General features: G+C 42.1%; 1 protein-coding gene across 3 annotated transcripts; it reads right to left on the bottom strand.

Moving 5' to 3' along the window:
- Positions 1-1,541: 1,541 nt before the first annotated feature.
- On the bottom strand, positions 1,542-14,660 carry LOC139553137 (fos-related antigen 2-like). 3 transcript variants are annotated; one of them, XM_071365095.1, is made up of 5 exons: positions 14,455-14,660; positions 13,928-14,047; positions 7,416-7,670; positions 7,034-7,141; positions 1,542-4,265 (listed from the first exon to the last, which is right to left on the bottom strand). In XM_071365095.1, the coding sequence occupies exons 3-5, from the start codon at positions 7,653-7,655 to the stop codon at positions 3,735-3,737; spliced, it is 879 nt and encodes a 292-aa protein (XP_071221196.1). In that variant the 5' UTR covers positions 7,656-7,670; positions 13,928-14,047; positions 14,455-14,660; the 3' UTR covers positions 1,542-3,734. The 3 variants fall into 3 exon arrangements, with proteins under 3 accessions (XP_071221196.1, XP_071221194.1, XP_071221195.1); XM_071365093.1 differs by having other exon boundaries at positions 13,928-14,660; XM_071365094.1 differs by lacking the exons at positions 13,928-14,047; positions 14,455-14,660 and adding an exon at positions 8,323-8,601.
- Between the last annotated feature and the right edge of the window lie 766 nt (positions 14,661-15,426).

Here is a 15,426-nt window from a genome sequence, read left to right as displayed (position 1 = left end):
GAATGTGCTTGACCCCGAATGAACATCTCTGGAGAGACCTAAAATAGCTGTGCAGCACCACTCCCCATCCAACCTGACAGAGCTTGAGAGGATCTGGAGAGAAGAATGAGAGAAACTCTGCAAATACTGGTGTGCCAAGCTTGTAGCATCATACACCAAAATAATTGAGGCTGTAATCGCTGCCAAAGGTAACTTCAACAAAGTACTGAGTAAAGGGTCTGAATACTTATGTAAGTGTGATATTTCAGTTTTTTTTTTTTATACATTTGCAAAAATGTCTAAAAACCTGTTTTTAATTTGTCATTTTAGGGTAGTGTGTGTAGATTGATGAGGGGGTATAAAACAATTTAATCAATTTTAGAATAAGGCTGTAATGTAACAAAATGTGATAAAGGACAAGGGGTCTGTGTACTTTCCGAATGCACTGTATCCAGATCACCCAGCGAAATATGAGGTCTGGCCACAGATGCTGTGTGGAGAAGGGCTGACTGGGCGCTGTTACTGGGAGGCAGAGTGGAGTGGGACAGGGACTCTTTTAGGGGTGGCATAAAGGAAATAGCGGAGTCCTGGATTCTGCAATGCTCTAAGTACAGATACTCTGCCTTCCGCAACTGTAAGCAGACTACCATACCTGCCCCCTCCAACAGAATAGGAGTGTATCTGGACTGGCCAGTTGACACTCTGCCCTTCTACACCATCTCCTCTGACACTCTAACCCAACTGTACACATTCTACTCCACTTTCACTAAGCCTCTCTACCCAGTGTTTCAGGTTGATAATTCATTGACTCTTTGCTGTAATTGAATTAAAAGAAACTCAAACATAAGTGTGACGATGTGGTTTTCCTGCAAAATAGATTCTACAGGCAGTTGGGTGTGTGGCGGTGTGTTTTACCCTGTTCTGTTGGCTGTCCAGATCACTAGAGATCAGTGTATACTGTGAAATTGATACAAACTTTTGAAAAGAGAAGGATAATGGCACCAACCACTTACCTGTAAATGTCTATAATTATCGGCCATGTGTTCACAACAGCGATAGGTGTAGTCACTGCAGGCATGTTCTGATAAACTGACTGCTTAGAATGACCTACCAAGATGTGTGCATGTGTAACACTGATTTCCACCCCACTGGGAATCCTCCTGTATTGACATTTCACCATCTTTTATGGCAGTGTTATGTTCTGCTATTGCATGACAGGTGGTTTACTCTACTCATACTCCACTTAAGGGCTCGATTCAATCGGGATCGAGGAAGCTCTGTGGTATAGCACGATTGAAATTTAAAAGGTAGCCTAATTTCCGATTGAGCCGACATTTACAGTGTTTACCATGAATGCAGTCTCCATTAATGCGGGAGCATTGACTTTAAAATTTCCATCCTGCTATACCCCCGGATCTTCTGCAATACAGATTGAATCAAGCTCTAATTTAGAGGTACGCCGCCTTTCAAATCAAATGTGCCTAATGTTCAGAGATACAAAAATAAGGACACTGCATTGCCCATGGACAAATGATGAACAGGTCAATAACAGCGTTCAAGAATTCCTTGTTGAAAATGCTTTTTATTATATTTATAGAATTACGAAATTAACAAACACTGCGATACATATTGCTGTTTTTTGTTTGTTTTGAATCATTTTAAACAATTAAAGCATTTGGAAAAATAAGAAATAGATGTCAAAAACAGAAGACATACAGCAAATGACATGTACAGTAGAATATCTAAAGTTGATGGCTTTCCTACGTGTTTTTAGGGGGTTCAAAAGACTCGAACAGACAAGAAACTCTCCGACAATTACATTTTGGTATCTTTTTCTTGGTCTGCAATTTATCCCAATGCATGATAGGAGTTGTTGTCCAAATGCCATCATGTGATACTATAACCATCCAAACAAAGATCAATAAGTGATGTGACTAGTCCACAACAGCAATTCTTTATGTCTTATTTGCTGCACCCAGCACAACAAAAATATTTCAGTCCGTCTTCTGTCCTGTGATCGCCACAAAGGTCATTACCCCACTGACCATGTAAGGAATGTTTGAAGTAAACAATACGTCTGAAATATTGCAATTCTATCCATTTCAGTGCTTGGTATCCTTAAACCTCTGTCCCATAAAACACAAACAAATAAGTGTTCTTTTACCATTATCCTCAAGACATTCCTCTTGCACCTCAGGCCAGCTGTAAAGAGAATCTCATTTGTCCCATCAATTGGAAAGTGCATTGTTTTTGCTATGGGTCTGATATGGCCACACAATGGCCAGTGAACAGGTTTCAATGTGCTTGTTGATATACAGGGTCACCTGCCCACATATTGGTGTTGCCCCTTATAAGAACATTAATAATGATGAAATTACAAAATAATGTAGCCAGTGTTATTACTATTATCATGTTTTCACACCACAGTAGCATCTGAAAAGTTCAACCAGACCCCCTCCTTTAGTACAAATGATATACAGATGTCTTTTTTTTGGTTTCGAAACCTACCCTATTGCAAGGGAATATTGAGATCACTGGGCAATATCCAATCCCCTTTTTCTGACAAAGCCAGAGTTTGAGTTACAGGCGAGAGGAAAAAAGAATGCGGATACAAAACAAATGGATAACTTTCAATCAAGCTCCAGAGTGTCTGGTTGAACTCTCCATCAGTAGTGGGGGTATAAGGAGTTGCTCACAATAACCTCATTGGTCAAACTGTCTTGCTGAATGACATTATTTTAGAAGTAGAAGGGAACACTGTTTGAATGTCTCCTCAGATATCACTCTAGCCCTTAAACCCCAATGCCTCCCGTGCTGCTCCTTAAAAAAAAAAAAAAAATTGTATTCAACCACCACACAGAAGAGAAATCCCTCACGAAATCTCTCACACCAATGTAAATCGCACAAACTTGTAATAAATGCATAATATAGTTCAGGTACGTTACTGAGGAAAACACCAATACGATGGCCATCGATACTATGATCAATGTTAAGAGTAGACTGGTGACGAACTAGGCATCGAGTAAATATTGGCTCTTTTCCTTTGAGACACTGAGGCTTTGTGGCTTACCCAGTGAACCATTTTGCTGTTCTACAGGCAGATCAGAAGACAACATCAGAACGCAAGGACACACATTCAGAAAATATTAGCACACGCCATAAATACAAGTAGATATGGAAATAAAGTCAGATGTTTATGAACACACTCTGTAGTCTCCCAATAGTTTCTGTGAGAGGGAGACAAATCAAGAAAAAGATAAATCTGCTTTTGAAATCTCTCCGTTGTCTCTGTATCCATCCTTCAAACAGGAGGGATGTCAGGAAATGCTGATTTCTGTCTCTCATTTAGTGATTTATTGATCGTAGGAGAGTGCAACTGTCATCAGATGGCTTTACTTAATGTTGATCTAAAAATATGTCTTGCTTTCCACAGTTTTCGCCTCATGAATGGCTTTGCTGGCATTTCCTCAACTCCATGTCATCTGTTTATTGTTCAACAAGCAAATTGAGGTGCTGGAGTTGAAATGAAGAAGTGACGACACTGGCTGGTACAGGTGCACACATTTGGGTATATCTATTTTTTAAATCACACTGAAGCGTATGAGAAAAACAAGCGGCTTAGCCCTTGAGGGTTCCTGGTGTCAAGAACACAGTTCATGGTTGGCTTGGTCCAGGTTTGAGTGTGCTTTTCGTCTGCCAAGTCGGTAGGGGGCGCTGCTCGCCCTCCCCCACAACCTCACCTTAACTGTCCCTGCTCAGAGGGCCAGGAGGGTGGGCGAGTTGAGGGAGTCCGACGACTGATCCCCGCTGCTGCTGCGCAGGTGAGCCTTCGAGCAGGACTCAGAGGATGGCGAGGGGCTCTCGGGCTCCAGCATGCTGGGATAGGTGAATATGAGGCTGGGGGCACTGGGTGTGGATGCTGGGGTGGAGGCTGCCACCACTGGGGTGTTGAGGCTGTCACTATCGCAGAAGATCCCACTACCTCCCCCAAGGCAGATAGGCTTAATGACAGAGCGCTGGGACTTGCCGTCCACGTCGTCTTCTTGCGGTTCTTGCTTCACCACAACGGGGTTGATGGGGCCTCGGGGACCCAGACTGTTGCGCATGGTCAGGGGGAGAGGGGCACATTGCTGCTGGTGGTGGCCCCTCTGGTGGCGATCGTTGGTTGGCAGCTTGCACATGGGGTTGTGGGCCACCAGCATGAACTCCAACTTGTCCTTCTCCTTTTGCAGTGTCTCTATCTCTTTCTGTAGATCAGCCTTCTCTTCCTCCAGCTCCTCAGTCTCCTGGAAACCATAACAACAAACAGCTGATAAGGACACATTTTTTATCTTCAGTATCTGAAGGGTTCATATTCAGCTCAATTACACTTCTGGTGTATGGAGTAGACAGCAAAGCCCCAACCACTGTTTAAGGTTCACATTGGTAAGTTTCTGCATCACCTAATGCTACCACAAGAGTGCACCGTTTCCCAAAAAGAACCTAAAGCACATTATATTTCAGTACAGTACAGTACAGTGCCTTCAGAAAGTATTCATAACCCTTTACTTATTCCACATTGTTGTTTTACAGTCTGAATTCAAAATGGATTACATGCAATACCCCATAATGACAAAGTGAAAACATGTTTTTAGAATATTTAGCAATTTATTGAAAATTAAATACAGAAATCTCTCATTTACATAGGTATTCACACCCCGGAGTCAATACTTACAGCAGTGAGTCTTTACGGGCAATTTCCACACCTTGATTGTGCAACAGTTGCCCATTATTATTTTCAAAATTATCATTGCTAGACAACCATGTTCAAGTCTTGCCATAGATTTTTAAGTAGATTTAAGTCAAAACTAACTCAGACACATTCACTGTCTTCTTGGTAAGCAACTCCCATGTAGATTTAGCCTTGTGTTTTAGGTTATTGTCCTGCTGAAAGGTGAATTCGTCTCCAAGTGTCTGGTGGAAAGCAGACTGAACCAGATTTTCCTCTAGGATTTTGCCTGTGCTTAGTTCCATTACATACATTTTTAATCCTGAAAAACTCACCGGTCCTTAACGATTAAAAGTATACCCATAACATGACGCAACCACCACTATGCTTGAAAATATTGAGTTGTATTTGCACCAAACATAACACTTTGTATTCAGAACAAAAAGTGAATTGCTTTGCCATAATCTTTTTGCCACATTTTTTTCTTTAGTGCCTTGTTGCAAACAGGATGCGTGTTTTAGAATATTTGTATTCTGTACAGGCTTCCTTCTTTTCTCTCTGTCAATAAGGTTAGTATAGTGGAGTAACTACAACGTTGTTGATCCATCCTCAGTTTTTTCCTATCACAGCCATTAAAACTCTGTATCTGGCCTCATGGTGAAATCACTGAACGGCAACTGAGTTAGGAAGGACGCCTGTATCTTTGTAGTCACATGGTGAATTGATACACCATCCAAAGTGTAATTAATAACTTCATGCTCAAAGGGATATTCAATGTCTGCCTTTTTATTTTTTAACCATCTACCAATAGATGCCCTTCTTTGTGAGGCATTGAAAAACCTCCCTGGTCTTTGAGGTTGAATCTGTGTTTGAAATTCACTGATCAACTGAGGGACCTTACAGATAATTGTATGTTTGGGGTACAGAGATGGAGGTGGTCATTCAAAAATCATGTTAAACACTATTCTATTATTGCACACAGAGTGAGTCCATGACACTTATACATTTTTACATAATTCCACTTTGACATTATGGGGTATTGTGTGTACTGAAGGCCAGTGACAAAAACAACCTCATTTTAAATTCAGGCTGTAACAACATTTGGAAAAAGTCAAGGGGTGTGAATACTTTCTGAAGGCACTGTGAGTTTGCTAAGCAATATAGTTGAGATACAGCGAAAGGGCAATCAATATACATCTTGGCTATCTTGCCCCTAAATGACTTGAACTCAAACCTATATTTGTCAGAATATCCTGGCATTCCAGTTTGACCGTTATCCTGATACTAAAAGTAATTCCTATTACAACTTTGTCCAAACAAAAAACACATTCATGTTTTAAGATTGTTGTTCCCAGATGGAGCTACGTGATGTAACACGCAAACCACACCGTGTTTCCTCTAGCGTAATGTGTCATTAATGTGTCACGGCCCCAGCAGACAAAGACAGACCCTTAGAAGCCTGTAGTCACCAGATCGGGCGGGCAGAACACAGATAAGTCACAGGCCTGTCTGAGAACTTTGTCTCAAACAAAAAGATATGAGAAAGTAGGAAACAAACTAGCAGACTCCCCCCCCCACAAAAGAAAAAAAATAGGAGCAATAGAACAAGAAGGAAGATACGTTTGCTGACATGCTTGGAATATGACACTTCCTTATTTGGTAATTCAACAAAGAGTTGTGTGTGGTGGAGGAGGGAAGGCGTTTTTGCTGGAAGCAGTGTGGGGGAGTTGGAGGGTGTAGCCATGAATTCGTCAAAATTGTAAGAGATGAGAGATGGAACTCCCACTTTATAAAACATCTCCCATTCATAATGACAGCCGCCTGCAGCACATTCCTTCCCTGTTTCTTTTGTAATTGAGCTAATGAGTCTAATTAGTGCTGTCTGCTTAGCTAGGAGGGTTAGGGCCCAGCCCTGTCCATGTCTACAGCTGTCTGCACCCAGACAAAAACCCTTACATCCACTGTCTTCTGTCAGCACGGCTTAGTGCTAATAGCTAAAGTCCTCCTAGAGACCTAGACAAACCAGTATCGCAAGGTTCTGGTTTGAGGTCAACGCATAAATACATGCAACACTGTTTGAGAAGTGTTCGTGAACCGAGCTGAACATGAAACTGTCCCGCACAAGGGAATACGTTTTTTCCCTTTTCATGCTTTGGTGCTTCGTTTGTACTGCAAGTGCACAACATATGACGAATTGTAGCAACTAAGTTGACAAATAGAGTCTCTGGAATTTAAACTGACAGGGGCGTGTGTGTGTGTGTGTGCGCGCGAGTCTGTGTATGTGCTCGTGTGTGTACGCGTAGGAGAGTGTGTTGTGCCGTTGTATGGTGCAGTTGTCTAACTAACCCCTTGGAGCATATCGGTGAGCTCTCGTCTGCGATTGCGGCACTTGGCGGCTGCCAATTTGTTCCTTTCGCGCCTCACCCTCCTCTTCTCCTCTTCCTCAGGGGTAAGCTGAGGGCAAAAAGAACACACTTTGTGAGTTGTCATTAACACTTAAGCTGAACAGCGCAAACAAGTAGAGAAGCTTTGGGTTTACAACTATAAGCCATCATCTTCAATATCGCCAAATTCCTCACATCTTGGTACTTTGAAAGTAGAACTCACTCTACTGTTTTACAATGTTAAAAGATATTTTAAAATGTTGCTTGCCGCCACAAGATGCTCTCCACACTGCCAGACATAAGTAACTCTTGAACACACGCATCTGTACACTCGTGGTCCTCACCTGCTCATCTCTCCTTCGTCGTACGCGGGTGTCCCCGACGGAGCGTATGACACCCGGGCGGGCGAGGGTGGTGTGACCCAGGAGCCCGGGGCTGTTGGAGAGGTGGTGGCTGTAGGGGTGGGAGCGTGAGTAAGGGTTGGACATGGAGGTGATCACTGTGGGCTGCACCATCCACTGCAGGTCCTGGCTGGTCGTTATGGCGTTTATCGTGGGGATGAAGGCACTGCTAGAGCCAGGCATGTCGGCCCGGTATTTCTAGATACAGGAAAGGTAGCAAAGAGAAAGGGAGGGGGGGAAAGAGGGCAGATCAGGAGAGAAATGGTGAGTGGATGATTTCAAGATGACAGTTGATCCTTCGCTTACTGTTGCAACCTCTGACAACATTTTCCCAGGAAGCCCAATTCAAACACTCACGAAATCTCAAACTGTGTTTCTAATACAGACTGAAATTAAACAGACTTCCCCTTGCTAATCAGGAAACTCTTGGGTATGTTGTGGTAGACTGCTATAACAATTGCTTCATGGGAAGCTGGTAAAATTATATTTGTAGTGTAGCTAGCCACTGAATGGCTCTGAATTCCCTGTCAGCATGCAATTTTGGAGCCAACTAGTGCTCTCAAATCGTATCCTCATGTCGACAGCAGATGGGAGTTCTATTCATAACATTGCTAACTTAGCTAGCTAACATGCATCTTAAGGAAACAATATATATTAAGTGGCTAGCTAGCTAGCATTAGCAACGTTTGTTTGTCGAGACTGAGTGCTAGCTAACCAGCAGGGCTAGCAAATAATGTAACAAAAGTATAATTTCAGATTTTCAAAATACTCCATGAACTGGCTCTGAATTTCAGGAATCACTGTTAAATTATTCAGCCGTTTAAACACAAGCCTTCACAGGCTTTCATACCATTTAAAAGTGAGCTTGTCCTTGTCCAGGTGGTGGACTCGACTATCCATTGGAGCGCTGCGATTGGTTGCCCAAAATTCTGGGGCAGGGCCTAGCAAATAAGTTGTGTGTGTCTTCAACTCTAGGGAAAGACCCATAACAAAATGGTGATTGTATTTCACAGATCTCAATTTCCATTCATTTATTTTTTCGCTTAAATCGAATTTTGCTTATTTATTTCACTTGTTACAACAGCAGAAGAAAAAAAACACGCCACTTGACATGTAGGCTATTTGACTCTGCTATCAATTTCCAAGTCCTGTAGCTTAACCTCCTTGAACACACACACACAGGTCACCCACTCTTAATCATACTCACAAATCCTCTGCATTGAAGCCTACTGTAGTAGTGAATCACTGACACCACACACAAACACTGTCTAGATTCACCCGTTTAACCCCCGGAGTGGCAGTCAGTGACACATTCAGTGAATAATGGCGGGAAAGCCCTTAGTGCTGCTGCGGCCTCCATCTTACTATGGCTATAGGAGACAAGAGCTTAGTTGCGTCAACCAGCAAGTCATCTGGTGAGCAACATGGTATGGAATTGTACACCTCTCTGGAAAAAAATACAATCCATGGAGAAGGACAAAGGTGTGATGACTAGTTTATTCCTGTCAGAAAATGTGATAATGTTGTTTTGCATTGGCACTGATATCACTGGATAGGCCCATCTCTTTCCATATACAAGTGTAGCCTATCTAATAAAATAGATTAGGTAAGACATCAAGGTTACTTGGGTATCTGAAGACTATAATGCTCATAAGACAGTGACATTTTACCAACATTGTGAGTGGCAGCACAGAAGTGACCATCTATGAAGCAAAATATAGTAGAGGCCTACTGAATAAAGCTTACTGCTTAAGCCCTCATGAGGCACCTTTATGGTGATAGGACAATATTTTGATGATATCCTTGCCTTTAGGTCAATATCATTATATGACACCAGTGAGCGTGTCCATTATACAGACAATGAAAGCTCTTACAATGTTCGATGATTAATTCATCCATTATGTCCTTGTGGTGAGACGTGTTTGGGATATGTCAAGCATGTGCGTAAAACGATCAGTTCCAGTAAGGTCGGAAGCCGCATTATATTAGGCTAGAGAGAAAAGCCAGGTCCCCCGCCAATACATTCCAGAAGTGAGGCAACAGTGAAAATTCCATTGCATTCATAAATCCCAGGGGCAGGTAACTAACCAGAAGGTAAAGTTATAAATTGAGTAATCTAATGGTTGGTTACAATAAATTGCAGTGCCTGTTGCTACACGGAGAGGACATACATAAAGAGGGGGGATATGAAAATATGTCAAGGAAGGCAATTGTGCAAACTTGATTTTAGAGACAATAGGTGAATCGACCGTGGGCAAACTAATTAAAATGCATGAAAAGCACCATTGTTTGGAAACATTTCAGGTGCAGGGTCCAAATAAAACACGTAGCCTACACGTTTCCTGGCACCGAGATTAGTCTCCCATAGGCCATCATGTCAGTCCTAGTGCCCCGTGTGCCGGAAAACAGCTCCACAGGTGTTGCCCCCTTTCCCCGCTTTCCCGGATTCTGGTCCTTAATAACTCACTGGGACTTGCCCACTGCTGTAAGAGGAAAGAAACCAGACCACTTAAACAAACAGAATACTTGTCCTCCGCCCCCAGAAAACTAAAGGATGATGTAAAATTCCAGGAACTTTTGCCTGCATAAAACTAAACCCTTCCAGGGTAGAGAAAGCACCAATGGCAATGCTTGACTATCTCGAAGCTGATGTAGCCCATACGGTCATTTGATGTGTAGGCTCATTTCAAAAGACCAACTTAAACTATGACCAGTCCAGCTATTGTGCTTCTGCACGCCCACTGGTTCCATTTGGCAGAAGCAGACGCCGTCATAATGACAAAATCCAACTGATAAAGTCGCACGTAAAATTGGCACCCGTCTTAACGCTTCCAGTCAACTGATTAATAGGCCTACAAAAATGAGACACACTTCCCACATTTGTCTTATTAAAAGGAGATCTGAACAGACTATGTCCATTATAAGAAATAAGATTAGAACACCGGTGTATGAAAGAACAACCTTCCGATTGTAGCGAGCACAGAAACTCCCTTCCATGTGCCAGTAGGCCTACAGCAGGTTGTACATGTGATACTGCCAGTGGCTATTTTAGCATGTAAATCATGGTGGGGCAGAAAATTTAAAAAAGTGGGATGCATGCCAGCAAAGCCAATACTCAACACAATAATTGCACTATAACGGTGACAAACGGTGCACACAAACTGTTAGGGTCTACATAAAAGCTGTCCCAACAGCAGAGTCCCAACAACAGTCCAAACACCTTACCACTGCTACACCTAGCTTTCAGCAGAGCCTTGTCTGGCAGCGAAACAGTTCATTCAGCCTCATTTACTGCCTTTTAAAAAACATAGCTGATATGGCTGACTTGCTTAAACAAATGTGGTTTCTACTGACAATTGTCATGTACAAACTATGGCATAAGGGGACGACAAGCGGATAAGAGGCAATCCGTCATTTCGATTAAGACAGTAATGACCGAGCGACGACGGACGCAGTCAATATAAGCGACAGAATTTAAAACATGGGCCGTTCTTACAGTGTACTCCCCGTCAGAAGTGTAGGATAAATAAAGGGGCATATAAGACAATGAAAACTCTTACAATATTACATTTCTCTAAAACATGTTATAGGCTACATGTACACAATCAAGTTAGAACAGTAGGTGAAATTAAGAGGTGAAAATAGACCAAATGATTAGGGTGAGGCACATTGAACACCGTTTGGGTCTTTGCATGTCAAAAAAGATACGTCATATAACACTACTTGACACGTTAAATAAGCTTTAAATTTGACTTGTCAAATAACACAATTCTATTATAGAATGTTGTGTGTGCTGAATTTTCACGTGCAAGCCAAGCGCCATCACTACTATCAGTAGCACTGTCAAAGCTGTACAAAAAAGTTGGCAAACAAGCAGACACCAGCTACGAACGATGTGTTCACAATTGGTGAAAATAGACCAAATTATTAGGGTGAGGCACATGGGCTACTAACAGTTTACTTCACAACATACACTTAGTATTACTTTAACTACAGTATACATATCTCCCTTGCATATTACATCATTTATGCAGCAGCATAAAATACATTTTTGGACTCCCCTTGTGAAGGTGGCACCGCGGTCCTATGTGAGCAAATTTTATCATCAAACTTTGTTATCAAAGTCTGGCATTCTCTGGATTTATGGTGGGAACTTAAAAAAAAAAAAAGCCACTCCATTGAATAGCAGGCTAACATTAGAGGTTGCTTTGCATTGCTTGCAGTTAGCCACTGATTCCTTCCAAACGACTCATTGTTGAATTTGCGATTTCCAACTTGTTGTAATCTTTATGCCCAATGGCCGATGAGCATCAATACGTTTTATTTATAATTTTTCTTCACCATTTCTTTTCATATGACAAGGATTAAAACGGATTTGCCAGTAGATTGTCGACTTGATTCATGATGACTGATAGCTAAGACTTTGAAAGTAAGATGTTGACATGATCAGTCCAATTAAAGCTACTGTACATATAACGTGATTTGACGTCATTTTATCTGTGGCCAATGACCTTGAGCCTTCTTAGAAGGGCACTTGTAATAATTATGGCAGGACCCAAAGGGCCAAAATTTGGGATGTCTACCCTTACTTAAGGACTAAAGCTAGGCGATGACGTGTTGTCCCCATGAGTGACAGAACACTGAGCCAATCACGGCGCAATGCTCCCATTTTCTGCTGGCTCAACCCCACCACCACAAAAAGCACTGAGCTAGGCTGAAACACTTGGCTAAAAAGTGGGGTGGCCACTGGATACTGCCAACATAAAAACAACTGGAAACATGTCTCTCTGTCGCCTTCGTAAAAACTATCGATAGGCTACATCTTAATTTAAAAAGGGAATATTTGACTGGAACAGCATTCATTGGAAGGAGACATGAGGTGTGACACGCTGATATATATGGTTGTTCCTCAATTATAGCCACTGAGCATCACATCTCAGAATGAGAGAACGGGAGGCAGGTAAAAAAAAAGGTAATGTAATCACAATAGGACACCTGGAGGAAATTCCAGCCTCCATGTCTCCATGTTCTCCAACATCCCCGAGGGCGCATTCAGAGACGCTTCATAAGCTTTTTAACCCGCAGTTTCCAAGTCACGCCAACATCTTCCAGTGCATGACTACATGTTGCTCATCTGCAACACACACCTCGAAGCTTTGGGTCGAACCGTTTGGCGTATCAGCGTCGACTGGTTGTCCATAGTGTACACAGCGTACCACCACTGACTGACGCTATAGGCCTTGCTGCAGAACTAAAGAGGAGTCCTAGTCAAGATTCATTGTTGCACTGTTCGCTTTACAGTTTGAGCACTGATCATCATCAGGTCAGAGACATATCTCTGTGCCAAGAAGACACTGAGAAGAATTGGGAGAACCAGTGCGTGTTTGTTCAAGGTGACCAAATTGTGCGCATGAATAAAGTTTTTATCCAGTGCGCAAGGGAAAAGGTAGCCCTTTGGTTTAAGCATTCCAAGTACGGCGTGATCCAATAATAGCCTACCAAATGTCCCCAGTACTTTTATTTCAATCCATATCTTGCAGGAAAAATGTTGAGAGCAATTAGCATTGACAAAAATGACGTAGCAATCTATATGCAGTTTGGTGTGTATAATAATTCATGATAGCAGATTATACTCATCCAAAAGTTATTATAATACGATTTTGGCTACATTATCTGTGGACGAAACAGTTTAAACACGTTCGAAAGTTACATTTTCCGTTTACAAAATATGTATTTTCCAATAAAGCCTCCCGTTAACTTCTGGTGCACAGTCCCATAGCAGTGCAACACGTGGGTGTTAAAGTACAGCGACTGTGCAATACCTGATTGTATATGGAAATTCAGATGACAATCACTTGTCAGCAAGTCATTTTCTGCAGTTAGGTTTCATGACATTCAAAATAAATTCGGCATGGGTCGGTCATTTTCGTCCTTTTTATGCACTTCACTCGCGCACTGGTGTCTTGGCCTGAGCCATATATATATAATCTATTAAATTATCTTATTGCATAGAGCAGGTCCGGGAAATGTTGGAATAATATCCCAGGCTATAGCGCGCTCAGATTCGGGTAATATCACAGGATATTGCGGCGCGCTCTTTCCAAAGGTAAAGAAAAAGGCTCTACAGCAGTAGGCTATAGTTTGGAGTAACATATTCAATATAAATATAATATTCTTAATAATTCTCAAAAATAAAATTTGACAGCAATATATTAGAAAGATATCATGCACCTCTATTGCATTGCACTCCGATAATTACGCACAGCGTGATAGCCTTGCCAATACTGTAGCTACGCATCAAGTTAGTCCTACCAATCGAAGAGTGTATCAGTGGGTAGTAACTCATAGACAACTGCAGTGACATTTCGATACAATGAAACTTAAATTAAACAAATGATAGTTGTGAATATCAATATTTTCCTTTGAGAGAAGAGAAAATACATAGTGTTGGTTACCTGGTAGCTTGAGGTAGAGATCGGACTGCCGATCGTGCTGCTGCCGCTCGTGAATGACTCTGGCTGGGCCGGAGAAGTGCTGCTGCCGCGGGACGAGGTGTCGTAGTTCACGGAGTAGTCCTGGTACATGATCCAGGAAAGAGGAAGATTTCAGTAGATGATATGAGCTCCGACGCTCTCAAAAAATCCTCTGACAGAAAATCTCTGACAGTGCAATCCCTTTTTGTGTGCCGAAAGTGGAGCAGATTGGAAAGTGACCAACTTGAACAGTCTTTAAAACACTGATATCCCCCCCAAAACAATTCTCAAAATAGCCTGGCTATTAGTGCAATAAATCCAGTCTCTTTGAAATGAAATAACTTAAAGCAATTACCAAGAAGTAAAGCAGAAATTATTTGATTTTTTGTCCACTCCAAATAATTCTCTCCTTGAGAATAACTTCAGCTATTGTTCTTTCCTCCACTGCTAGCCTATTCAGGTGTGCTACAAGAGCCAGCTTCAAGAAAAAAAGTCAGTAGGGCACCTACTTTCGCTGTCAAAACAGAGTTGACGGAGAATAGACCCGTTTTGCGTGTGAGTCACAGACAGAGGCTTTATGTTTGCTTTCCACCTCAGCCTACTCTATAGAATCCCTTCCCCGCGACACATTTATTTCAGCTACCCCTTGGAACAGTTCTATATTTCTTTCTATGTCCCTTCACCGCACTTCCTAAGATGACTCACTTTAATGGTAATACGAAGAAATGCAACCGCTTATCAACGCTAACGGCTCCTCACGTCACTGTCTCTGGGCGTAGACACTTCACTTGGGAAGGGGTTATCATAGCTAAGATTGTAAAAATCAGCACACAGTATCGTAAATCTGTTTTATTGTTTATACATAACATAGTTAAAGGTGATTTATTATGTTTATGCTAAATGTTAATGCACATGTATATAAAATCCGTTGGAGGTGAGACTCATCGTTTGTCTGATTTGGTACGGTCCATTGACGCATGTTTCCTGAAATGGGCAGTTGCGTCAGAGGACACGCGTGTGGGTTTCCTTGGTAAAGACACGTCAGAGACTGGAAGGGATTACCTCCCTCAACGCACTTTCTCATCTCTAGCGAAAGGGTCTCTGGGCCGCATAGAGTAGGTCTATGCAGTTAATCACCGCACATTATATCTTTATCTTGCAGTCCTTCTGGATATTAATTTCATGACTATTCAAAGTGTTTGTAGCTTTTGATTTTTACGCGAAGAGAGAGGGAGAACGCAGTCGAGAGAGATGATATCCCCTTTTTTTTTCTTTCGCAGCTTCAGTATGTCAATTCCTGCCCTTATGTGTAGCCCAAGGAACAGATAGATGTCGCTAGGCCAACAGTAACGGGAAATAGTAAAGGAAACGCTACCACTTTCTCGAGCATTAGTCTAGAACGTCTTTGAGGATACGAAACTGCAATGACATTCTTTCCCCGTCTCGAGTCCTCATTGCACATCTAACTATTTGGACCACAT

The sequence above is a fragment of the Salvelinus alpinus genome, chromosome 25 (assembly GCF_045679555.1).
Source record: "Salvelinus alpinus chromosome 25, SLU_Salpinus.1, whole genome shotgun sequence".
NCBI classification, from domain to species: Eukaryota; Metazoa; Chordata; class Actinopteri; order Salmoniformes; family Salmonidae; genus Salvelinus; species Salvelinus alpinus.
The sequence above is the reverse complement of the archived record's forward strand: the minus strand, read 5'-3'. Positions and strand labels throughout refer to the sequence as shown.